At 43.9% G+C, this 25,542-nt stretch overlaps 1 protein-coding gene across 7 annotated transcripts in view; it reads right to left on the bottom strand.

The window, feature by feature from the left end:
- Nucleotides 1-25,542, bottom strand: part of SIL1 (SIL1 nucleotide exchange factor) — a 235,297-nt gene that overhangs the window by 164,438 nt on the left and 45,317 nt on the right. For 5 of the 7 annotated variants that reach the window (XM_065918649.1, XM_065918650.1, XM_065918648.1 and 2 more), the window contains exons 2-3: nucleotides 12,038-12,152; nucleotides 4,539-4,674 (exon numbers count right to left, since the gene is read on the bottom strand). In XM_065918649.1, coding sequence (XP_065774721.1) covers nucleotides 4,539-4,674; nucleotides 12,038-12,142 — 241 coding nt within the window. In that variant the 5' untranslated portion in view covers nucleotides 12,143-12,152. The remainder of the gene's footprint in view (nucleotides 1-4,538; nucleotides 4,675-12,037; nucleotides 12,153-25,542) is intronic. The other 2 variants (XM_065918651.1, XM_065918652.1) reach the window with 1 other exon arrangement.

Raw genomic sequence — 25,542 nt, forward strand, 5'->3', positions numbered from 1 at the left:
ATTAGAAGCGGTGAGACTGAGTCCTTTAACTGGGATCTGACACTAACTCCAGCTAGACAGATAGTGTCTAAATTGAATTACTGGATATGCAGTTGGAATCCGAGGACTGGAAGATCACACAGCCTCTTCTAAGCTGCAAGGGGCAGAAGACCTGAGAGAGGCAATCCCACAGTCACCCAGACCAGAGTCAGGTGCTCCTTCAGACAGATGTCCAGAGCCTGCAAGAAATCAGACTCCTCCCTTAAATGCTTGCAAGAGAGTAGTTGGTCTACCATAAAAGAGGTTTTTAAAATTCAATTCCCTCCTATCGCTCATGCAGATCTGAAATGATCTGACCAGATGGCTGGTGCTCTGTAATTCTTGGATTGCTCTCATCAGTTGTTGATGATTTAGATATTTTTTTTTATACCCCCTCACATGAATGTGTTCCTGCACAGGCTTCCTGTGTGCTCCCATCAAGTGGCTCTTTGTACTAATGACAATATTTCAGAGGCTCTCACACAGCATTTCAGATCCTGGAAGTCACCTCAGGTCAATAAGAAGCCCCAGGTCTAAGTTTCCATGAGTCCATATGGGACAAACGTACAGCACTGGGTAACAGGCAGAACAAGAGAGGACTTTGCTCAGTCTCATCGCCTCCACTTTTCCTTCAGGTCCCAAGGAAAGGAAGGCAGCAGCAAAGGTATATTTTTAAAATGACAACTATAGCCATTTATTGAATATTTCCTACGTGCCAGGCCCTGTGTGAAACATTTTACATATGTTAATCTTGTTTCAGTCTCACACCATCTCTGTGAAGTAGGTATTTTCATCCCTGTTTTCAGATGAGGAAACTAAGATTCAGAGATTCTCATCAACCTGACAAGGCCACAGAGCTCAAAAAGAGAACTGAAAGTGCGTTTGGAGGTTTAGCATCATAAAGTTTGACTCAAAACTCCACCGAAATCTCAGGGACAGAGAGAAGGCCCTGGGCCTGGCCTCCCCACACCCTCCTTTGTGCCCTCATTGAGCACCAGGCACTTTCTCCAGGACACTCAAAACACTGCAATGCTTTTTTCTCTCTGTATCCTCTATGAGACTATGAACTGCTGGAAGGCAGGGGTCATATCTCATTTGTTACCCAGAAAGACAGTATGGTACAGTGGTAGAGGTTAGGCTTAGAGCCAAACAAAGGTAGATCTGAATTTTGTCTCTGTCACTTGGTCGTTTGGCTAAGTCACTTCTCTTGAGACTCAATTTTGTCTATAAAAATGAGGGTAGTTACAGCACCTACCCTCAAAAGATGCCTGGCACAGTGGATATTCAGTAAATGTGAGCTATTATCTGTCTCTGGCTACCAGTATAGTCCTTGGCACAAAGTGGGATCACAGAAAATGCCCAAGGAGCAGAAGGCCCACCATATCTGGCTGTGACCAGTTTTCTCTAATAACAAGTACACAGGCACTAAGCCTGGGGTTCATGGGTGCTCAGCCTTAGGACAAATTTCTGAGTTCCTTGCCCAGAACCCACAGGACTTGCCAGCAAACAGCTTTCCTCTGCTTGCTTGTGAACAGCTGATGCTGAATCCACACTCAAATGCTTGCTGTGCCTCCGTAAGGTATGACAGATCCCAAAATAAACTGGGAGAGAGAGATAGAGAGACAGGAAAATCACTTCTAGGAACAAGTAACTCACAGCAAGGATGCTGACAGTAATAACAAGGCAGGGAGACTTCAGGGGAGTGACCTGCAGCTGCTCAGGGCAGGGTGGCTGGGGCCCAATTCCCACCTGGCCTGGTAGGAAGGTTCATGAAGTTACAGGTTGGTCCTCTGATATTCCAGGCTACAGTAGGCAGGATATCTGCCTTCATATGAGCCCAGACCAGTAACTCCTCCTTGGAGACCAGAGGACAACACAGATGAGGTCCTACCTTCAGAGACCTAAGGAGACAGGAGGTACCGAACTGAAGCCAATAACTGTCAACATAAACTAGCCATTTTGCCATTCTCTTAAAAGTCCCCCCAAAGATATTCCACCATCTTCTTATGTCATGTCCTAGCTCTTACACGGGAAATGCTGTGCTAACCCATTCCACTCCCTTACCAAAAATCATCCTGGAAGGAAAGAAGAACATTCCATGACCACGGAAGTCTTTCCCTGTCACCATAAGTTCCCTTCCCCATCTAAAGCCGAGAAGACAGGAAGGTTACACACTCATGCATACTCACTGGCATCCAATTTCACAATCAAGTTTAAGGGGTGGCACAAACAGAGAATTTACCATTTAAAATCAGAATTGCTGTGTACTGGGTTATGTCTTCATGTTAGAAATCCTCAGAATAGCCTCTGCAGGAGGCGGGCAGGACATTTCTCCCACATCACCAACTGGGGAACTGAGGGATTCAGTGACTTGCCCAAGATCCCCTAAGTAGCAAACTTAGGATCTGAATCCAGGACTGGCTCAGTCTAAAGTCTGTGCTCTTTACCACTATTAATAAATTATACTACCTCCTCATTTATCTACTATTCCAGGACTAGTTACATCCCTTTTAACCATTCAGTAGCTGTGATGGAAGTTCCCAGGTAGCATTTAGAATATGGTGGATTAAATATACTGATTAAAGGCAAATGCCAGCTATCCATACAGACCCCTGAGATGTCAATCTCCTACCAACAAATATACATATAAAAATCTTCTCAATGTACACACAGCACATCTTGAAGAGAGTCTTGTCTGCCTCGACAGTACCTCTCAATCATTACACATCAAACCCTGAGGCCAAAACAAATCTCTCACCTTCCCTCCTCCCTTCACTGGTCCTGCTCTGGGGGGTGAGCGTAGATGAAATGAAAACACTTTTGGAATATGGGGCAAGCACAACTGGAAGTAGGCTTGCTTTGCCCTCAGAGCTGTGGGGCCTGAGTGTCTGTGCTCAAACACAATTCACGAGCCTTTGGAGTGGCTTCAAGGAAACTTGGGGCAGAACAATTTATAAGGAGCCTTAAGAAACTAGAAGGCAGAGGATGATGTCAATGGGGCAACAAGTTAAATGTAAAAATTAGTACTCTGCTAAAACTCTCCAAGAGACGCTTAGAGCACTCAGCCTGCCCTTGTCACATAGGCGCTGGCCCTCCCTCCCCAAAGATATAAAGAGAGGTTCTTTTGCTTAAGCATTACCAGCAACCCCACTGCCCAGAGGATGGGCAAGGGCCCTGGGTCAGAACTTTCAGGCTTGATCTATAACGTGGACTGGGGCCTCAAAGGGTGCTACAAGAAAAGAGGGTAGGGGTAGGGACACGGACTTCCATGTGCTCCAGGCACTTGCCTGGCCAAAAGTGGTATAAGCACTTATAATCACATAAAATCAATGAACATAACCCACAGCCTCCACTTTCCACACCCTGAGAGTCCCTCTAGTTTTAGTCCTCAGAGACCAGGGGGCTCAGTTCTCAGGGAACGTGGAGGAAAGCAGCCAGAAGTTGAATTTGCTGAGCCCAGTACCTCTGCCCCTAAAATCTGCCTCTACCCAACACCTTAGCACCTACTTGGTTTCCCTGGTGGTTCATCACTTTTCTGTGGCAGTAACTACCTGCACTCAAGCCCAACAGGGGCGATATTGCTATCAGAAAGTTGGCTGGCAGTGCAAATGCTGCCCCTGCCCAGCACAGCAGCAACGCAGCAGTGAGAACATAGTGATGAATATCAGCAAGGAGTTGATGAAACTATGCTTTGGCAGCTGCCAGGGCTTGTCATCCCACTGCAACAGTGCAGAACACAAAGCCTATTCCTGAGAATTGGCCCAGTCAGGCTCCAGTCAAGGACAAGTGGGAGGAAGGTGAGTCCAGGCTGGGGTCAATGATGTTGGACAAGTTAGCTGAATGACATAGGTCAAGTCACCTACTCTCTCTGAGCCTCAATGTTTTCTCTGAAAATAAGACAATAATAGCTCTTACTATTGTGAAGACTGAACAAGCTTATGCACATGAAGCACCTAGCACAGTATCTGAATATGGTAAACACCACAACTGCTGGCTTATTTATTATTTTAATCCCTGGGCCCAGGGCCATAAAAGGGTTTGAAAGCTGTCCCTTCTGAGGATGCTCTGTTCAAAAACCATGCCAGGATCAGCCCCTGTTTCTTGGCACAGGCTCCTTTAACAATAGAAAACTCCTACCCTGCACCGGTGCTCAGGACTCTCCCATGAACAATATTTCAGCAGCACTGAGCCGAGCAACAGAGCCCAAAATAGCATTTGCAGAGTGAGGCACATGTCACTGACTCTCCTGCGCCTCAGAAGCGCAAGGAAAGAAAGTTTTCAATCACGTGCTCAGAAAGCTCGGCCACCCACCACCTCCCTGCTTTCCGGGGCACTCAGATGCGGCAATCTCTGTTCTTCTGGAACATGAAGGTCCCTGAGTCCTGCAGCAGCAGCCACCACTACTCCCCTCCGAGGAAGCCAGAGAGGGGCTGTTCTTTCAAAACAGCCCTAAGTGGACAAAGAACATGCACATTTTGAATTTCAAGTGTGTTTCCTGGAGACAGGACTGGGCTTGGTACCTGGACGAAGTGCCTGCCACTCATGGGTCGGGTGAAACACCTCCAAAATCTTGGGTTCCAGTTCCTCCTCTGCTACGGTTTCCTTTCTCTCTGTTTCTTTGGCGCTGCTCTTCTCTGGGTTGGTCAGTGCAAATTCCTTCAGAGAAAGGAAAACAGGGCGTGAACCACCACAGCTGGGTAGCAAGCAAGCAGAAAGAAAACGGCCTGGGGGAGTACACGCTCCTCCTCCTTGCGTTTCCTGCCCTCCCTAGCCATGTTCGGCCCTTTCATAAGACAAGTCTCAGAACCAGTACAGCTGAGGTGATACGATTAAATTAACACAGCATGTGCTGTGTTTATATGGCACTTTTGTATATGCACTGTTTAAAAAGTCCAGAAGGTTCCACACTATCGTGAGGGGTTTAAGGGAACATATTGGGGAGAGGGGTTGACAAAATGAGACAACAGGAGACTTTCTACTTGATAAGCTCCTATACTGTTTGATGTTTAAAATTCCTATTACTCTTAAAATTAAAACTAAAGATATTTATAAAAGGAAAAGCATACAACTGAATAGAACAGTAAGGCCTCAAATGGTCAACTCAGATATACAAAAGCTGGTAGCTAAAGCCCAATTAATTCCTAAGCCACCCAGCAGGGCAGACTAAGGACCTGGGTACCTTAATTCCCCCGGGTGCCTATGGGGCATACATGACCTCTTGGGACATTCCAATCCATGGAGGGAGGGGTACAAGTGGGAAGGCACAAGTCCAGCTGGGCTAAAGGAGGAAGACGCCCAGGCTGGAAACCTCTTCCTAAAATCTGTTTCCTTCCACCCCAGGAGAATATGGAGGATTAATGAGATGGTGTCTGTTGAGCACTTTGAGCTCAGGAGAGAAAGATGTAATATAAATACAAAGTATTATTCATCTTATTCCTTCCCAGCCTCCCATCCTTCCTGTCCCATTTTTAAACCTGTTTGTGTATAAAAAAGTAGTAAGGCCTCAGGAAACTGAAACCAGAGGGTTCCAGAGCTCTGAGAAATTACATCTGGGAGGGCAAAGAAGAACCCACATTAGCACACTGGAAGATTATTTCAGCACTCCCACCTCCCCTGCCATCACTTTTTCCCCACCTCCCAATTCTTCCCCTAAGAGTATTTTTCATGGATTCCTCCTATGAACTCAAACTTGGGCTAGGTACTTTATGTAGATCTCATTTTGGTCTCCCAAGCAACTTTAATCCTACATGGGAGGTAACAATGCCATCTCTTTCAAGCAGTGCCCCAGGTCCAGATAGGAACCTCCCTGGGTCCCTTAGGTCCTGATCTTTAACTAGCTGACAGAGGAAAGATTAAGGGGTTAAGGTGTTGATGATGACAATATGTAAAGCCCCTCCAAGGATTTTTACATTTTAACAAGAAATAAAAACATGAGATTCAGATGGAAGAATTTCAGATCTTCTTAAGGACCAGTTAGGAAAACTATCTGGGACAAGATCAGTTCAGTTCAGTCGCTCAGTTGTCTCCGACTCTTTGCGACTCCATGAACTGCAGCACGCCAGGCCTCCCTGTCCATCACCAACTCTCGGAGTTTACCCAAACCCATGTCCATTGAGTCGGTGATGCCATCCAACCATCTCATCCTCTGTCGTCCCCTTCTCCTCCTGCCCTCAATCTTTCCCAGCATCAGGGTCTTTTCAAATGAGTCAGCTTGGACAAGAAGAGGTCCTTAAATCATGTTACAAGTAACAAAACGCACGGGATGATAGAATTGTGGTTTAAAACTGAAACTTTCCTTCAGGTAACCCAAAGTTCAATTTCAAGTTGCTTTTGACTCCAGGAAAAGTTACTTAACTTTTAGGCTTCAGTTTCTACATTTATAAAGAGGAAATAACATCTCACTCATATGTTAGAAGAAGTATCACCCTGTAAACCACTAGCCCTGGTTACACAGTAGCCATTACACCTATTACTCATAAAGGCAGTCATGTAGGGGCAAGTCAGATGAGTCTGTGCTGTGACATCCAGCAGGGACTACACAAAATGGCTTCACTCAGGCAGGTCAGGTTTGGGTTGTGGTCACCTGTGCAACCTGGTCCCTCAAACTCCTCCTACCCTTTGAACTTGCAGTCCGCACAAATCTGAGCTCAAAAGAAAAACTAGCAACAGAAGAATAGGTGTGTGTGAGACTAATGAGAAGACTGGCAGGAGGCTCCCTACATTCTGAGGGCATGGACATCACACTTCCAACAGCTGAGTTTCCTGAGGGCAGGCACTGTGTCGGTCTTTTTCACCACTGTATATACCCCTTGCCCAGCCCAAGGCTTAGTTTGTAATCATACAACAAAGGAATGAAAGAAGTGCTTCCTCCTACAGGCAGGTGTATCTTTTGGAGACAAGCCCAAAGAGTTTGCTGGCAGCCAGGAACTAGCTCCAAACTCCAGAACAAAGACCACCTTGTCCACTAAGTACCTGGAGCCTATATACTCCAGGGCCCAGCCATGCTGGTCAGTCTCTGTCAAAAGTGCCGTACACTAGACCACAGGGCTAGAAGACCATTCATGATATTTACCTCTGAAGTATGTGGATTAAATGCCTCCAGAAGCCAGGCAGGGACGGATGTAAATGTGCTGTGTGCCCAGTGTAAAAACAACTAGGAGTAGTGGAACTGTGAATACTGGAGTCCTCCTGTCTTGACCAAGAAACATAGCTGTTGCTCAGTTGCCACTGCAGTGAAGGCATTCAACTCGGTAAGAAACAGAAATCCAAATTTTTCTGTGATATTTCTTACTTTTAGAACACAAAGAGGGTCAAACTAAACATCTCTAAGCTTTACATTGCAACTCTTGCTTTAGTGTATCTATTAGCCAGGTTAACTCCTAGCAGGTATAACTGTAATCAACTAACCAAATCCTCAACATCAAGAGAAGAAGAAAGAAAGAGGCAAGGGTAATGGTGATGATGAAAATATGACCCTTCAAAATCCAGGCAAGGCTAGCGTTCATTTCAGTGAGTAGAGGCTAAGAAAGCCCTTTTCCCTAGATCTTTAACGAGACTAACAGAGTAGATTCAAGAAGAAGGATTACAACAAGATATGAACCACTGAGACACATACTTGAAGCCTCAGGAAAGCCCCTTTTCCCAACAATCCCATCACTGCTCAAAATATTTTTTTAAGTTTCCTCTTGGTATCATCTTTGAACCATATTTTAAGCTACACATGCACACACACACACTCTCTCACAATCTGCCATTATTTTACAGTTCACCTGTTTTTAGTAGAAGTGACATAAATTTGGTGCTCATCTGTCTGATCAACTCACTCTGATCACCAAATCTGACTCTGAGTGACTTCACCAAGCACTGAGGGAGGCTTGGTCACACGAACATACTACAAGCTAGACAGTCACCTCAAAGGTGGAATTCCAGAAAAGATTTTCAGGAAAAGCAGCATCACGGAGATGGAGTTGTAAGGAAAACAGCAGCTACCATTTATGAAACCCCTACCCATATGCCCGGCACTGGTCTAAAGTGCCTTCCATGCCGAACAACTCCTCCAAGTTTCACCTATGAAACACACTTTTAATCCCATTTTACAAACACAGAATCTGTGCAAAACCACACTGCAGAGAGAAGAGCAGAGATTTAAGTTCAGGACTGCCTGAATCCTGACTCACTTCTATGTTTCTGTTCTTAGTCAAGTGTTCTATCGGTTGTGCCTCGGATGCTAAGGGAAGCAAGCCTGTGGGGGTGCGGGTGGATGAGATCACCCCAGCACATTTACCAGCACAGCCTCTGCCCTTTATTGGACAAGGTGAGAAACACAGTTGCAGAGAAAGGGATGACCCTCCCTCTGCTCCAGCAGGGTCCAAAACAGGAGCCAAAGACCGAGAGGTGAGGGAGGCCAGCCAGCCTGTGGTCAGCTCTGAAGTAAATCTCATGCTCTGGTGCCCTCTCAGTTGGCTTTTCAGGGCTCCTTTCAATGCTGAATTCTCTCTTCTCTCTGCCATCAATACTGTAAATACCAATTTCCTCTGAAATAGCAAGAAATCCCAACTAAGGTGTTAACTGACAACAGCTTACCATGATACGCTTCCTTACACTTGCAACTGAATAAGAGATTCTTAAAGACCAAAGCCTTCAAGATCCAAGAGAATAAATGAACCTCTCAGGGTAGGTGGATTGCTGTTGTGACAGAGACAGACTGAGGGGGCAACATTTTCAGATAGGAGCCTGGCTGACAGAGCCATAAATTAAACAATGGAAGCAGTCACCCCATACTAAAAAATAACAGCTGACATTTATTGACCATCCATTAGCCATACAGTGCCAGTCTCAATTCTAGATGCTTTATATATATAATCACATTTAATCTACACTAAAATTTAAGAGGGAGGTGCCTGTTTTAACAACCCTGTTTTACACATGAGGAATCAAAACTCAGAAATGGTCAAACTGCCAAAGTGGGAGGCAAAAGAGAGCTGACTAAGGCTCTGTGCTCCTTTATACTGGGTTCCACTATCCCACTCATCTTCTACCATCTCTTGAAGGTGAGTATACCACACAATACATCCCTTTAGCATTCACACTGCTCCTTAGAAGTGACGCCCCAGAGAGGCGCCACAACAGGAGACAGGAAGGGAGGATGGCTCCAGATCGTATCCTGATACACACAGCCAGCCTTTGCTGGGTGGCCATTAACCTGTAACAAATGCCCTTGGGGAGAACAATTCCAGGTCACCAGGAGCATTTGTCTGGACTCCAGGCTCTGAACAAAGGATCATGACCACTCCCATCTCCCCCACCACCCATTTTCACTGTTGTGAAGGTGGCTGGTTGCATAATTTGGATTTTAAATGCCATCAGGGCAGCAATTTTTATGGTATGAGAGAAAAGATGCTTCAATTCCTACTTGTACTTAGCACATGATGAAAGATTATGACAAATGGATACAGCTTAGGAACAGACATAAGGATAAAAGCAGCTTCTGCTGATGGAAGTCAGTATTAACATTTTTCTGAGACTAGGTTCAATAGAGCTAATATAAATGGGCCAGAATAATTACGGCTCTGAAAGCTCATCTATTTGGTTGAACTATTATCCAAAAGGGACTTACTAACACACGGTCCTTAAGTAAATTCATCAGCATGCTTTTGTTAATTGTGCATCTGCTAAAGCTCATGATGGGGAGTACCCAGATCCTCAAGAGCTGCAGGCTAAAGGGAACACAGCCCTAATCCCTCAGGAAACTTGGGTGCTTATCTGGGCCAGCTAAGTTACAGCCAGCCCCAACCTCATGCTGTGGCCAGTTCCACCCTCTGGAGCCAATGAGATTCCAGTCTTACTGTCCTTGAAGAGGAGACCAGAAAAATGACAGCAACAAGATCTTAGTCAAAGAACATTAAAAGCTCAAAAGGATTCGTGACTCCTAACTGTACATTCTCTCCTGCTCCACAAAGTAGGGAGAAAGGCAGAGAGAAAACAAATGACTTCAGAGGGAAGGTGGAAGTTTGCCATGAGCCAGAGGTGAAGCTTAGCTGAACTGAATTGCTATTAAATTCATCACAATTGTCATTTGCACTTCAAGGCCTTCCAGTTCCAAAGCCTCCAGCACTTTACCCAACATTTAAGTAGGACCCCTGGGGTTGGGGAAGGTGGCCAGGGGAGGGTAAAACTGTCAGAGAGTTGACAGTCAGGGCATTTCATGGAAGAGGAAAGAGAGGGCACTGGGAGCTGGTCAAGGGCAGGCTTTGCTGGGGCAGGCCAGGGAAATGGGGCCAGGACACCCTGCAGCCAGACCAAGCTTAGGGCCTTCTCAGGCATTCTGCCCCTGCCTTTGTCAATGACAGAAACCCTCAGTAATGAGGTCTGGGTTAATGAAAAGGAGACTATAAAGAACATGCAAAAAAGGACAGAGGGAAAGAGGATACAGAAATGGAACAGGGGAGTAGAGGAAGCAGCAGTCTTGGTGCTCACCACACCAGTACCCAGTCCTTGGGGAAAACCCTGAGGACCTCAGCTCTGCCACAAACTAGCTTTATAATGTTGGCCAAGTTACTTAGTATCTCTTAGTTCTCCTCCTTCTCAAGAAGAGGATAATAACTTCAGTTGTCTACTTAGCCGGGTTGTTGATGGGATTAAGTGAGGATACACATATAAAAGCACACAATACAATGCTTGGTTGCATCATAGAAAAAGCAAGAGAATTCCAGAAAAACATCTACTTCTGCTTCATTGACTATGCTAAAGCCTTTGCCTGTGTGAATCACAACAAACTTGTGGAAAATTCTTAAAGAGATGGGAATACCAGACCACCTCACCTGCCTCCTGAGAAATCTGCATGCAGGTCAAGAAGCAACAGAACCGGACATGGAACAACAGACTGGTTCCAAATCGGGAAAGGAATACGTCAAGGCTGTATATTGTCACCCTGCTTATTTAACTTACGTGCAGAGTACATCATGCGAAATGCCAGGCTGGATGAAGCACAAGCTGGAATCAAGATTACCAGGAGAAATATCAGTAACCTCAGATACACAGATGACACCACCCTTATGGCAGAACTCTTGATGAAAGTGAAAGAAGAGAGTGAAAAAGCTGGCTTAAAACTCAACACTCAGAAAATAAAGATAATGACATCCTGTCCCAACACTTCATGGCAAATAGATGGGGAAACAATGAAACAGTGACAGACTTTATTTTCTTGGGCTCCAAAATCACTGCAGATGGTGACTGCAGCCATGAAATTAAAAGAGACTTGCTCCTTGGAAGAAAAGCTATGACAAACCTAGACAGCATATTAAAAAGGAGAAACATTATTTTACTGACAAAGGTTCGTATAGTCAAAGCTATGGTTTTTTCAGTAGATGTGTACGGCTGTGCGAGCTAGACCATAAAGAAGTCTGAGTGTTGAAGAAATGATGCTTTTGAATTGTGGTGCTGGAGAAGACTCTTGAGAGTCCCTTGGACTGCAAGGAGATCAAACCGGTCAATCCTAAAGGAAATCAGTCCTGAATATTCACTGGAAGGACCAATGCTGACACTGAAGCTTCAATACTATGGCCAACTGATGCGAAGAACTGACTCACTGGAAAGGACCTGAGGCTGGGGAAGATTGAAGCAGGAAGAGAAGGAGACACAGAGGATTCATGATGGTTGGATGGCATCACCAACTAATGGACATGAGTTTGAGCAAGCTCCAGGAGTTGATGATGAACCGGGAAGCCTGGTATGCTGCAGTCCATGGGATTGCAAAGAGTTGGACACAGTGAGTGACTTAACTGATAATACTTGGTACATGATAAGCTTATCATTATCATCATCACCATCTTCTCCCCAAAGAGAAAATGTGCCATAAGCTTTAAACAGAGGCCAGAGGACTAAGGGATAGAGGAAGAAGAACACACATTCCATGACCCAGCACTGGTCACATTCCTATAAGAAAATCCCACAGCAGCCCTGGTGGCATGGAGACTTTCTTGGACCCCAAAGATCCCTCTACTTGTGTGAAAATACTTACCGAGTTCTTATGACAGAGGCAGAAGTTGAAGCAGGAAACCATCAGCATACCGAGCAGCATGCACAGAGGAGCCATCCTAAAAAGGAGCAGGCCCTGGTGAGGCATAGTTAGAGGCCTGAGGAATGTAAACACAGAAGATAGAAGGTCAATAGGAAGCTGATGTCTGATACCCCTCCCTGCCTGCCCCAACACAGTGATTCCCACGATGTCACTTTTTTCACAGATGTCAAACATTTCAGATGATGTCAGACATTTCCGGAATAGAGTATCACATATCTCCTACCCCACAGAGCAACCTAGAGTAAGCCTCCATTCCCCCATACAAGGAAAGAGGCCTTGGCTGAAACTGCAGTCATCCAGGACCCTTGCACGAGCTATTTAGGTTGATGCAAAAGTAACTGCAGTTTCAGATTATGAATTTTAAATCATTATAAGTAGGCTCAAACATATCTTTATTAATCAAAATAGGTACCTTTACAATTAACACATTTTTACCAAAGAGAAATAAACTGGTTTATTCCTGTAGTGTAAAAATCCATGCTTTGGGATTCTACAAACTCTTGAAAAGTATTTTCTGCCTCTAGCTGGTTGTGGAAGAGTCTTCCCTGCAAAAAGTTGTCAAGATGCTTAAACTAGGAGTTGGTTGGCGAGAGGTCAGGTGAATATGGAGGATGAGGCAAAACTTCATAGTCCAATTCATTCAACTTTTGAAGCATTGGTTGTGCAACGTGCAATCAGGCATTGTCATGGAGAAGAACTGGACCCTTTCTGTTGACTAATGCCAGCTGTAAGCATTACAGTTTTCGATGCATCTCATCAAATTGCTCAGCATACTTCTCAGATGTAACAGTTTCGCCAGGATTCAGAAAGCTGTAGTGGATCAGATGGCAGCAGACCACCAAACAGTAACCAGGACCTTTTTGTGGTGCAAGTTTGGCCTTGGGAAGTGCTTTGGAGCTTCTTCTCAGCCCAACCACTGAGCTGGTTGTTGTATAAAATCCACTTTTTGTCACAAGTCACAATCCAATTGAGAAATGGTGCATTGTTGCATAGAATAAGAGAAGACGACACTTCAAAACGATGATTTCTTTTATTTTCAGTCAGTTCATGAGGTACCCACTGATCAAGCTTTTTCACCTCTCCAATTTGCTTCAAATGTGAAATGACCGTAGAATGGTCAATGCTGAGTTCTTCGGCAACTTCTCATGTAAGTTTTAAGAGGATCAGCTCTGATGATTGCTCTCAGCTGGTCATTGTCAATTTCCAATGGTCATCGACTAAGCTTCTCATCTTCAAGGTTCTAGTCTCCTTTGCAAAACTTCTTGAACCACCACTGCACTGTACGTTCGTTAGCAGTTTCTGGGCCGAATGCGTTGTTAATGTTGTGAATTGTCTCTGCTGCTTTACGACTCATTTTGAACTCAAATAAGAAAAACACAAATTTACTTTTTGTCTAATATCATTTCCATAGTCCAAATTAAATATAAACAGCAGGAATAAGTCATTAGTAAAAAAATAAAGAAATGTGCATTAAAATGATGTATAACATAACCATATTAATACAGTATTCCAATATCAAATAGCAAATTTCAACAATGCAAAAACTCAATTATGTTTGTTCCAACCTCATATAATAGCCCTGTCCCTTCCTTCTTCATTATCCAGGTTGTTATCAGGTTGCACAAGGTGGCATTGACTATGATGCAGAAAGAAGGAAACTAACCAAATGATCTGTATCTGAACGGACACAGGCCCAAGTTCACATAACCTTTATAACCATTCACTTTTTTAAAACATTTTTGTATTTATTTGGCTGCCTGGTCTTAGTTGCAGCATACAGGATATTAGATCTTCACTGTGGCATGCGGGATCCAGTTCCCTGACCAGGGATCGAACCCTGGGATCGAACCCTGGACCCCTGCATTAGAAGTGCAGAGTCTTAGGCACTGGACCACCAGGAAAAGTCCTTAAATGGTTATAGGTTATATAGTCCCTAAATGGTTATAGTCCCTAATGGTTAGCCATTCACCTCTAAACCATATCTACTGTTATACCTGAAGGCAGATACCATCAGCATCCCCTAAAACAGCAAAATTCAATATTCTCAAGTCATAAAGCCTTTACATCACTTTTCAGACAGTCAAACAAACCAAAGTGCAGGCCCTCATGGCTGTTAAACTTTAAATGATACAAGGATAAAAGGACATCTCATGTTCACAGATTGGAGGCTTAATATCATTAAGACGGCAGTATTACCCAGAGCAATATTCAGATTCAATGCAATCCCTATCAAAATCCTGAAAGGAGTTTGCTCACAGTCCAGTGGTTAGGACATGACACTTTCACTGTTCAGTCTTTGTTTGGGGAATTTAAGATCCCAACCTCTGCCAAAAAAAAAGAACCCCAGTACTGAAAAAGAGGAACAAAGTTGAAGGACTCACATTTCCTGATTTCAAAACTTACTACAAAGCTACAATGATTAAAACACTGTGGGAAAAAAACAAAAAAACACTGTTGTATAAGTGTAAGGACAGATATACAGACCAATGGAACAGAACTGAGAGCCCAGAAATAATTACATATGCAATAAATTGATTTTCAACAATGTTATCTAGACAATTCAATGGGGAAAGGATAGTCTCTCCAACAAACTGCCCTGGAACAACTAGATATCCACATGCAAAAGAATGAAGTAGACTCTTCCCTTATATCATATATAAAAAGTAACTCAAAATGTATTAAGAGATAAAATTCTTAGGAAAAACACAGGGAAAATCTTCATAACCTCAGATTTGGCAATAGTTTCTTAAATATAATAACCAAACCACAGACGATAAATGAAAAACAAACAGAACTCCTTCAAAATTAAAAGTTTTAATTTTGTGTCTCAAATGACATTATAAGGAAAGTGAAAAGACAACTCAAGAAATTAGAAAAATATTTGTAAGTCTTCTATCTTATAATGATTTAGAATCCAGAATATATAAATAACACCTATAACTCAACAACAAAAATTTTAATGGGCAAAAAACTTGAATAGACATTTCTCCAAAGAAGATATACACAGGCCAATAGGAACATGAAAGGATTCTCATCATTAATCACTAAGGAAATGCAAATCAAAGCCACAACGAAACTGTGTACCATTTTATATCCACCATTATGGCTAAAATTTATTTTAAAAAAAGAGAGAGAGACAGTAACAAATATTAATGAGGATGTGGAGGCACTAAAACCCTAGTACAATGCTGATGGGTAAAATGTAAAATGGTGCAGTTGCTGTGGGACAGTTTGGCAATTCCTCAAAAAGTTAAACATAGAACTACTATATATGTGATCCAGCAATTGCACCCCAGGTATCTACTCCACCTAAAAGTTCCCAAACACTGACTCAGACAGGTACCTCCATATGAATGTTCACAGCATCATTATTGACAACAGCCAAAAAAGCAGAAATAACTTAGGTATTCAACAGATTTTTTTCAAATGTGGTACATACAAGGGAACATTATTCAGTCATAAAAACTGAAATTCTGATACATGCTTCAGCATGAATGAACCTTAAAAATATTATGCTAAATGAAATGAACAAGACACAAAAAAATAGATGTTGGATGGTTCTACTTAAGTGAAATATCAAGAATAGGCAAATTGAGGTAGTGAAAAAATTTTGGTCAGTAAACTAGAGAGGAAGTCAAAACAATTTAACCCAAACAGGCAAATGGTCCCAGAAAGAAAGGCAGAAAGAAAACAATAATAATAATAAACTTTAAAAAAAAAACCTTAGAGGGACTTTCCTGGTGGTCCAGTGGCTAAGACTCCACACTCCCAATGCAGGGGGCCCGGGTTCAACCCCTTGTCAGGCAGCTCGATCTCCACATACCACAGCTAACAGCTGCCAGTTCACAAGGCAGAACTAAAGAGCCTGTATGCTGCAACTAAAAGATCTTGCATGCTGCAACTAGAACCTGGGGCAGCCAAATAAATAAATCTGGGGAGGAAAAAAACACCTTAGAAAACTTCAGAACCTGTCAGTATCAGTCCAAGATCCTTATAAAAGGTTTGCAAGTTGATCATTCAGCCCCAATACACCTCATTAGGCAGTTTACTCAATAAAGTCCTAACTGAATTAATTATAGGGGAAACACCTCTAGAGAGTATGGTATTTTACCTTTTCTCTTTCCTATTCCTGCCACGCTCCATGTTCCTCAATAAACTGGTCCTGTGACAAGACTGCAGTGGAGCCCAAGGCTCTGCCTGAACCCACAATCAGAAGTTATTACCCCGTGCCCAGCCCACACCTTCTCAGGGGCAGACGGAAACTTTCCCTAAGGACATCTGGAGCCATGAAGGAAAACAGCCCTGCTGGACTGACACTGTGCTAAAAAAGCACAGCCAAATGGAAAAGCAAAGGCTTAGGAGCTAAAAATAGCTGCTAAACTCACCCAGCAGCAAAAGCCTTTGCTTTCTGCCAGTTTCTCCCCTCTTTTTTTGTAGACAAAATGGAATGGCTAAATGCCACATGAGTTTTCCCCAGCAACCTGGCTCCCTAGGGCACCAATCACACTGAAAGACACAGAGTGAGTTCACAGCATAGCACTAGGTTCTGGACAGGTGCCTGGCCATGCCTAGGGGTGCAGGGGAGTGGGGTGCAACGCTCAGTGAGGATGAACAATGGGCAGAGGCAATCAAGAATGAGAAGTCTAGAAAGATCCAAGGAAGATGGATCCCAAAGGACATACAATGTCCCATACCTTTTTTATTTCTGCATCCTTGGCTGTGGAGAAAAGAGGAATAAAAAATGGAAGCAGTGAGCTAACAGCACTAGCACGACAACATACATTAAGACAGAAAAGGTTTATCCCAAAAGACTTCCCTTCCCCTACACGAGACTGTTCATGTGTATAGGCGTATACACACAGAGAGAATTACATGCTCCCTTCTTACAGCCATCGTTACACACTTGGAACTGACGCTGGGGGAAAAATGAGGAGGAAGAGATAAATGAGAATGAAACCAAGGGCAAAAAAGACAAATGAGCAGGAGGAGGCCCAGAAGGGACTGAGAAAGAAGAGGTGGCGGCAGCTGATGTATAAACAGCAGCATCCTCACCTCCTGGAGTGGGACTGGAGGGCGGCAGGTACAAGAGAAATGGCAGCTCCCACAGGGCTCCCTACCACCTCCATCTCCTGCACACACACTAACACCTCAGAAGCATTTTCTGCCAATACCAAGACAAGAGATTGATTTCCAAATGGATCCTTTATCTCTCCCACAATAATTCCATGTGGACTGCACAACTGACCTATTCATTGCCTCCATATGTTTTTCCATGACTCGGAGAGAGAGAACATGGTGGGGCCAGGGTTGGGGGGTGGTATGCCTGGGAAGGCCTAGGAGAAGTGAGGCTGGGAGAAAGGGGTGAGACAGTTTCCCAGGCTTTGCAAGGGCACCCAGAAAACAACTGCAAACTCTGCAGCATGCAGACATGGGATATGGTATCTTCTGTCCTCTTAAGGCCTGGCCTCCAACTGTGTCCACCTGGCCTTCGTCTTTATTTAAGAAGTGGCAACTGGAGGGCAAGTAGGCAAGTTTTCCCTGGGCTTTACACGGAGGCTGGGAGAAAGGAAAGGAGAAGTAGCCCACAGTTTGGTTCCACCATCACAAGCAGGAATCTAGGCAGTGGCAGCAGCAAAAGAAAACCTCAGGCCATGACATAACTAAAGCCAAAGTCACAGAATCCCACTGAGGCACAGTGTGGCCTAAGTGGCCTGAGGTTAGTACCCTTCCCAAATCACTTACCACCCACTAACCCTGGGTTCACCTCATCACCTGCTCCTGTACACTCTGCATAACAAACCTTCCCATCATCCCTAACTCTCAAAAGAAGACAGAACTACATCTTTACATTTAAGGCCTTCTTCTGACTTACAATACCATCAATTCAGTCCAAGAAAGAGGGAAGTATTTCAGTGTTCCACCAGTAACTCTTACCTTAAGTATCCCTGGGCTTTGGGACAAAAAATATAATAGTGTACTTAAGATGTCCATTTTTCTATCAAAACTGGCCATTTGTAGTCTGTACTTCTACTTAAATAGAGGTTGGATGCTCTCAGCAATCTGTATTGCCAACTTACTGCTGCCTGGAGTAGCTGCTGAGGGCATAGGTGGGAGGAGGCCCTTGGACTCAACAGCCCACAACCTCCCTGGTGCTTCACACTCTCCTCTCAATTCATACAGGACTGGGGAGGGAACTGGGCCCTACATAAACACGAAATCTTCCCATAACTTTTACCTTCTCTCAGGGAAGAAAAACAAAAGAATGCCATGATGGGTGGCAGGAAGCCAGGAGGAGGAGGAGTGAAACTGTTGGACCCTTGAAAACTTCTGACATGGCTGGTAGGCCCCACGGACACTGGCTGCTCTCCAGGTGCAGGGCCAGAGCACAGAGAGAAAGGGTAAACGTCACAAGTGTTCTTGGCAGGGAGAGCCACCTCAGCAGCCTGCCTGGTCACGCTAGGAACTCCATCTTACAATATGCCCAGGTTCTTAGTCTATAGCATATTGTCCATGTATTTGTTTCCCCAAATCGTCTGGAAAAAGTGAAAGGGCAAGAATTTATACTTCCATCTTACAAGAAGGAAATTAAAGCAAAGAGATTTAAAACATTAGGTTGAAAGTGTAAGTACATGAATTTAGAGTCAGACAGATGTAAAGCCAAGTCTTGGCTCTGCCAATTTCTAACTATGTGATCATGGTTAGATCACACACTTCACTAGGCCTCAGTTTCTTTGCCTATAAAATGGGCATAATTAAAGTTCCTACTTCAAACAATATTAGGGAGGATTAAACAAAACAATTCATGGAAAGTATGTGGTACAGCACCTGGCACCTCGTTATCACACCATCATTAGATTGAGGATGAGGACTTGCCCCTGGACCCACAGGCAGCCAGAGCCAGGTCAGGCACCCTTGAAACACTCTCTAGAGTTCCTGCCTCCTGCTGGATCGACATAACCTCTAGCTGACCCTACATCTCAAAATTTAGGACCAAGGCCTTTTGTTGGGTATCTACTCTCAGGAGGTGAAGGAAACATGTTCAAAGGAGGAGCCCTACAGCTAAAAATGGCGAGACTCAAGCCAATTTTCTGCTGAGCGCTGAGGCAGACCTAGCCCATTCGGTGCTTTTCCCAGCATATTACTGCCCAGAAAGCCAGGCCACCATCATGCAGAACTTTCATTTGCAGGAAGGGCTATAAAACAGTCTTCTGCTTTACAAACTGAAAGAGGATGAGCTCTTCCCACAAACACATTTATTACTATTTGTGTGCTACACAAACTCATACATGCACACACACATACAATCACCTCTCCACAAACAGAAGCTCACCACCTAATTTAGGCAAACAAGTAAGCAGCTGAAAAAACAATGCAAAGAGAACACTGAAAGGAGAGCCCTGACAAAGGGAGAACAACGTGCAAAGGCTTAGGAAAAGAAATGGATTTTTCAAGAATAATTTGAAGGACAAGAGAAGTAAGTTTGAAGAGGTCAGGCAAACAGGCTTTTCCCCTAAGACATAAATTAAGCAGAAAGTCAGGAGGTAGACAGCAATTAAATGAAAAGAGCTTTTGAACTGCAAAAGAAATGTGGCTTCTAACCCCAGTCTAAACCGTAACTGGTAGCAAGCTGGACTTGGAACATTCTTAAGCCACTGACCATTTGTGTAATGGCAACAGTGTGTGCCCCAAATACTGAAGTCATGCCTAAGGCCAAGCAAATGGGGACTGCTCTCAATAAAATCCAAGGCACCCTAAAAGGAAAGTGATTAGATGAAGCTACTGGAGGGTAGAAAGTTCACAATGGACCTAAGCCTCTGCCTGACCAGAGAAGAGTTACAAGGCCAAAATGTGCTTGCAAAGCCTGCAACAGAGGGACCTAGTGAAGCCTTTCCAGCGGCAACACAGAAATAGGTGTTGGCCCTGCCAGAGAGCACATGGAGCCAAGAAGGGCTCCACAGGCCCAGCTGGGACTGCAGCTCTGGAAAGAAGACAACATAGGATGGGATGAAATAGGAAGGGGCATTCCTAACCCCTTCTCAATACTCTGTACTCCAAAATGAGGGGGACATGATCAAGCCCATCCCTACCCTACTTGAAGAGAACAAATCTTCAAGAAGGTAGCTAAGTTGCTACTGCATATAAAATAGATAACCAACAAGTACCTACCATACAGTACAGGGAAATATACTCAGTATCTTGTGTGTGCTAAGTCACTTCAGTCATGTCCAATTCTGTGCAATCCTATGGACTATAGCCCACCAGGCTCCTCTGTTCATGGGGATTCTCCAGGGAAGAATACTGGAGTGGGTTGCCATGCCCTTCTCCAGGGGATCTTCCCAATACAGGGATCAAACCTGGGTCTCCTGCACTCCTTCACGCAGATTCTGTACCATCTGAGCCACTAGGGAAGGCCTCAATATCTTGTAACAATCTGTAATGAAAAGGAATCTGAAAACGGAAAGATAGAAATGTATAACTGAATCACTTTGCTGTATACATGAAATTAAAGCAACAGTGTAAATCTACAGTATTTCTACTTAAAAAGATTTTCTAAGGTAGTTAAGCATATTAGCCAAAAACCGCAGTCCCACAGACAAAAGATAGTGGCTCCATCAAAAAGAAATCAAGTGACAAGTAGAGTGACTGAATAAAATGGAGCCCAGTCCGGCCCTCTCCAGACCTATCCTATTCAGCCCCAGCCTTCAAAGAATCTAATGCTAGAAGAAAGCTTAAGACTCATTTTTCATTTGGCCTGCTAACAATCAATATCTACACACAGAATCACCAGAGTTCAATGCCTTTAGGCATGGGCTTGTTATTGCATCCAGGAAGGCTCTGGAAACTTCATGCCTATTGAAGACAAAGAGGTAGATAGGACTAGAGCAAGAGAAGAATTTTGGTGCCATCATCCAGAAGTGACAATCAAAGCAATAACAGTCCTTCTATTAGGAGAAAACTTACAGAGAAAGGACTAATGGGCCAAGAAGAGTTTTCCAGCCATGACTGGAGGTTAGGAAAAGAAAGAAAAGCAATCCAGGGGACAAGATGAAAAACATTAAGAATAGTGCAGAATTATACAGATCAAAAGAGAAGAGAATCCGGAGAAAATCAAGTTGTGGGCAACAAAGTCTAGAGGTCAGTCAGAATGAGGATGAGAAAAGCCACTGGATTTGGCAATGAGACAGCCAGAGGGCCCCTCTAAAAAAGAACTAGAGGCACAAGGGTAGTACATTTTGAAATGGTGAGTAGGTCCAATGAAGTTTGGAGATTTGGGGTCAATTCTCTAAATCCAGTTTTTTCAACATTTTTCCTAGAGTCACAATGATAATAGAGAAAATATTAGCCCCAGTGGTCCTATAGAGAGATTCTCTGATGCTATACAACAGGTTCCCATGATGATGTAGGGCTTCCCTCAAACACACACATCCTCAGGATAGTGATGAGCACAGTCACACCAGTGGAGAAAGGAGGAAGGGAGACAAACTCTTCAAGAACAAACTCCCATCAGACACAACTCCACCTTCTCTGAGCTCTCAGATCACTCAGAAGCCTTAGTCCTTACACTCTGTAGAGCTGTAATAATCATAATTACAGCACTTGGACTGAAGGATAAAGAGAAATACCCCAGTGACACCCAATCCTCCAGTATTCAAATGCAATATCTGGGCAGCCCAGAGGAAAATAAATTCTAATTATAGCCAATATTTATAAAGTACTTTCTATGTTCCAAACAAAGTTCAAAGCTCATTTATTCTTCACCACAATCCTATGAAGGGGCTCTAAAATGCTGTTCATTTTGCCTATGATGGGACTAAAATTCAGAGAGGTTAATTTGCCCAAGTGCATACAGCCAGAGAATAGTAGAGTCAGGATTCAAAGTCAGTTTGGCCCCAGAACCCATTCTCTTTTCAGACCATGCTGCTTTTCCAGTGGTAGATGAAATCAGCCATTCATTTGTTTTGCAACAGTGTGAATACAAAAGCACACATTTTGTGTCAGGAGAGAAACTTTTTTTAATGAACCTACTGTGGAGAGACCACTTCTACCACGTCTGTATTTCTGCACATCATACACACACACACACATGTACACACATTTTAATTAATGAATGTCCTTGGCACAGCACAGCCCCCAGGAGAGGCACAGACACTCCAGAAGAATGCCTTTGACTCAGACTGCAACCAGTCCACTGTCACCCAGTATGACTTGACCTCGTAACCTCCCGTAACTTGGGCTCCCCAGCTGTCCAAAAAGCAAAAGTGCTCTTGCTCTCCCTTACAGCCCAGCACTAAGCACTCCCCTCATACACACTCACCTGTCTGGAAAGAATTCAGCAGAGGTGAAGAGAGACCTCTACTGCATAAAAGTTGGCCCAGATGATATCCAAACTCACTTACCACTAGTCTTTCCTCCTATTTCCCACACATGGCAGATGAAGAAAATAGAGACCAAAAAGGTGAGTCGGGCTTGCCTAAGCACACCAGCAAGCAACAAGGCAAAGTAGAGAAATACCCCGGCCAGGGTGAGTGTACTTTCTACTAGGCCCTAACCTGCAAGCTTCTATCTAGCAGGCTGTGGGCAAGGAGATCTACTCCTTATACTTGCTCCCTGACCCACTGTGAGATCCTAGGAATGATCAACCTGTTTCTGATGAGAGCAGCCAAGGTTACCAGAAGCTCTACTCAACTCCATCTTCACTCTGATGTAATGAAAAGAATGTGGGCTCTGGATTTCCACTCAGGTCTCCCCAATTAGTTGTGGGACTTTGGACTAGCTGCTTAACCTCTCTCCAAGTTTCAATTCCTGCATCTAAAAAGGAACTTAACAGCAACTATTCAGTAGGATGGCTATTAGCATTAAATGAGATGATGTGATGATAGGAAGCATACAGCACAATGCTTGACACAAACCAAGGGCTTGAGAAGCTTGTAGCTCTCACCAACCACTACTGCTAAGAGAAAAGGGCAGGATAAACAAAAATTGTGAGACTGTACCCCCATACAGAAATGTATTCTGACAAGTCTCTCCTTAGAACCAGCTTCCCTGAGCTGCAAATCTTCCCACACACCTGGACTACACTCTAGCAGCTACAGAGGCATTTCCATTGAAAGCTTCAAGCAATATTGGCTGGCTCTGCATCAGTGCCCACTGAAGAGTTGACTAAGAACAGCCACTTCAGAGCCCAGCTTCCTGGTGACTCGGGCCTATCTTTCTGCTGCTGCTCTCCTACTTATAAGGGAAAAAGATGGAGGGCAGGACCAACATGGGCAAATTTAGTAGAGAGACTGATTGGACCACACTAGACAGGGTCAGTTGCTATACAGGAAGCAAGGGCCACCTCCTTCCCTCTCCTTTTAAACTAGTATCTGCTAACAGTAAGCATGATGGGCTTTCTTTATAGCCTGCTCCTCAAGAATACCAGAGACTTCATACTCTCATCTACACACCACAGGCTGGGGCTAGGGAGGTATCAGAGTTCATCTTTCCTTTGCCTGCTGTCTCCAAACTTCCAGCAAAGGTTAGGGCCTCATTGTGGGACTATGACAGGAAGGAGAGTATGACTTCTCGTCCATAGTTACAAGTGGACTATCTGCAAATCAGTAAGAACAGTAACCCTTATTCTGTGTCAGCCAGTCTGGCACTTTAGATTATAAGCATTCAGTATTCACACTCTAGAAACAGGTCCCTTGTACCTCAGGTCCCCTGAGCACACTGGGAACCTTACTGTATAACAGAATATACAAAAGATATCATCACTGTCCTCGGGTGCTTTCTGTCTTGCTCACAATCAATGACTTGCATGATTTTCCACATCTTAGTCTCAGACAGTACAATTAAGAAGAAAGCTCTCTTAAGGAATATGCCATGAAAAAATACTGTTATAGGCAACTGGAGACACAAATTACAACTCTGAAATCATGAGAAAGGCAACAATTAGGGTGATCCTTAAACTAATTGAGGAACCCCAAGAAAACAGCATTTACTTACAGAAATACTTGGCAGCACAAGGACGGGTCACCAAGCCCTGAACTTGCTACTACCACGTTGGTCCTGACTTTATCTTCCAGGTAAGCCAGCAACTGAAACATCATATTTTATTTTTAACATGCCTGAGAGTCCCAAGACTATTCATAATCCCAGATTCTTAAAAACTTGAAAGGAGGATGAGTTTTAAAATGTATACATTTACATATGTGGGGAGAAACACAAAAATCAGATGCTTCTCAACACAGCTCAGGGAGCATAACTCACGGCTTTCACAATTCCACCAAACACCCAGAGAAAATATGGGTGCCTTCGCTGAGAGATGGTGGGAGGCTGGGTAGGTAGCCAAGAAACAAAGAAACCTAAACTCAGCACTTGGCAAGACAATTAAGGAGCAGAGGATTTAAAACGCATTGTTTCTGACTCTAAATATGTCTACATTTATTACCAATTTGGGATCAGAAACCACATTTAGTTCTGCCATGACCACGCACTAAAAATATTAAGCAGACTATTGCCTAGGAAACAGCAGTTCTCCCTGCTGCGGCAGTCCCATGTTACAGCTGACTCTGCCATGGTCCCAGGGCTCCCCATCTTGGGCTTCACTGAGATCCCTTCTCACAAGCAGAACTGCCACTGCCCTGACAAGGTCTCACGTGCTTTTTAGAAGGCAGGAATAGGAGCCAGGGCTAGAGACTATACAACCTCCTCATCCCCTCCAAGGCTGTGTTACATGGTCAGTGAAATTTCATTTCATGAGCCTATAACAATTACCACCCATCTGACTGGGAGCTCCACAAGGGTAGGGACCATTGTCCACCTAAACCACTGCTGGATCCTCATTGCCTAGCACTGTGCCAGACACTCAAAATATAAGTTAGTTGAATAAAATCAATAATATAAAAAGGAGTCATGTGGAATATACAATGGAAAATAATGTCAGTGAAAATATGCACTATAGTGAAACATGAAAACAAAATGCATAAAATACTGCTGAGTGTTGCTTTTGAACTATGGTATTGGAGAAGACTCATGAGAGTCCCTTGAACTGCAAGGAGATCAAATCAGTCAATCCTAAAGGAAATCAACCCTGAATATTCATTGGAAGGACTGATGCTGAAGCCCCAATACTTTGGCCATATGATGTGAAGAATCGACTCATCAGAAAAGACCCTGATGCTGGGAAAGACTGAAGGCAGAAGGAGAAGGGGATGACAGAGGATGAGATGGTTTGATGGCGTCACTGACTCAATGAATATGAGTTTGAGCAAGCTCCGGGAGATGGTGAAGGACAGGGAAGCCTGGAGTGCTGCTGTCCCTGGGGTCGCAAAGAGTCAGACATGACTGAGCAACTGAATAATAACTGTTGAGTGAAGCAGAACATAATGGCACATGTGTATGAAGTACCAGAACTCTGAAAAAAGTACCTGTAGCCATCTCTGTGGTCAGATATAAAGTCA

The sequence above is a fragment of the Muntiacus reevesi genome, chromosome 1, assembly GCF_963930625.1.
Source record: "Muntiacus reevesi chromosome 1, mMunRee1.1, whole genome shotgun sequence".
NCBI lineage: Eukaryota > Metazoa > Chordata > Mammalia > Artiodactyla > Cervidae > Muntiacus > Muntiacus reevesi.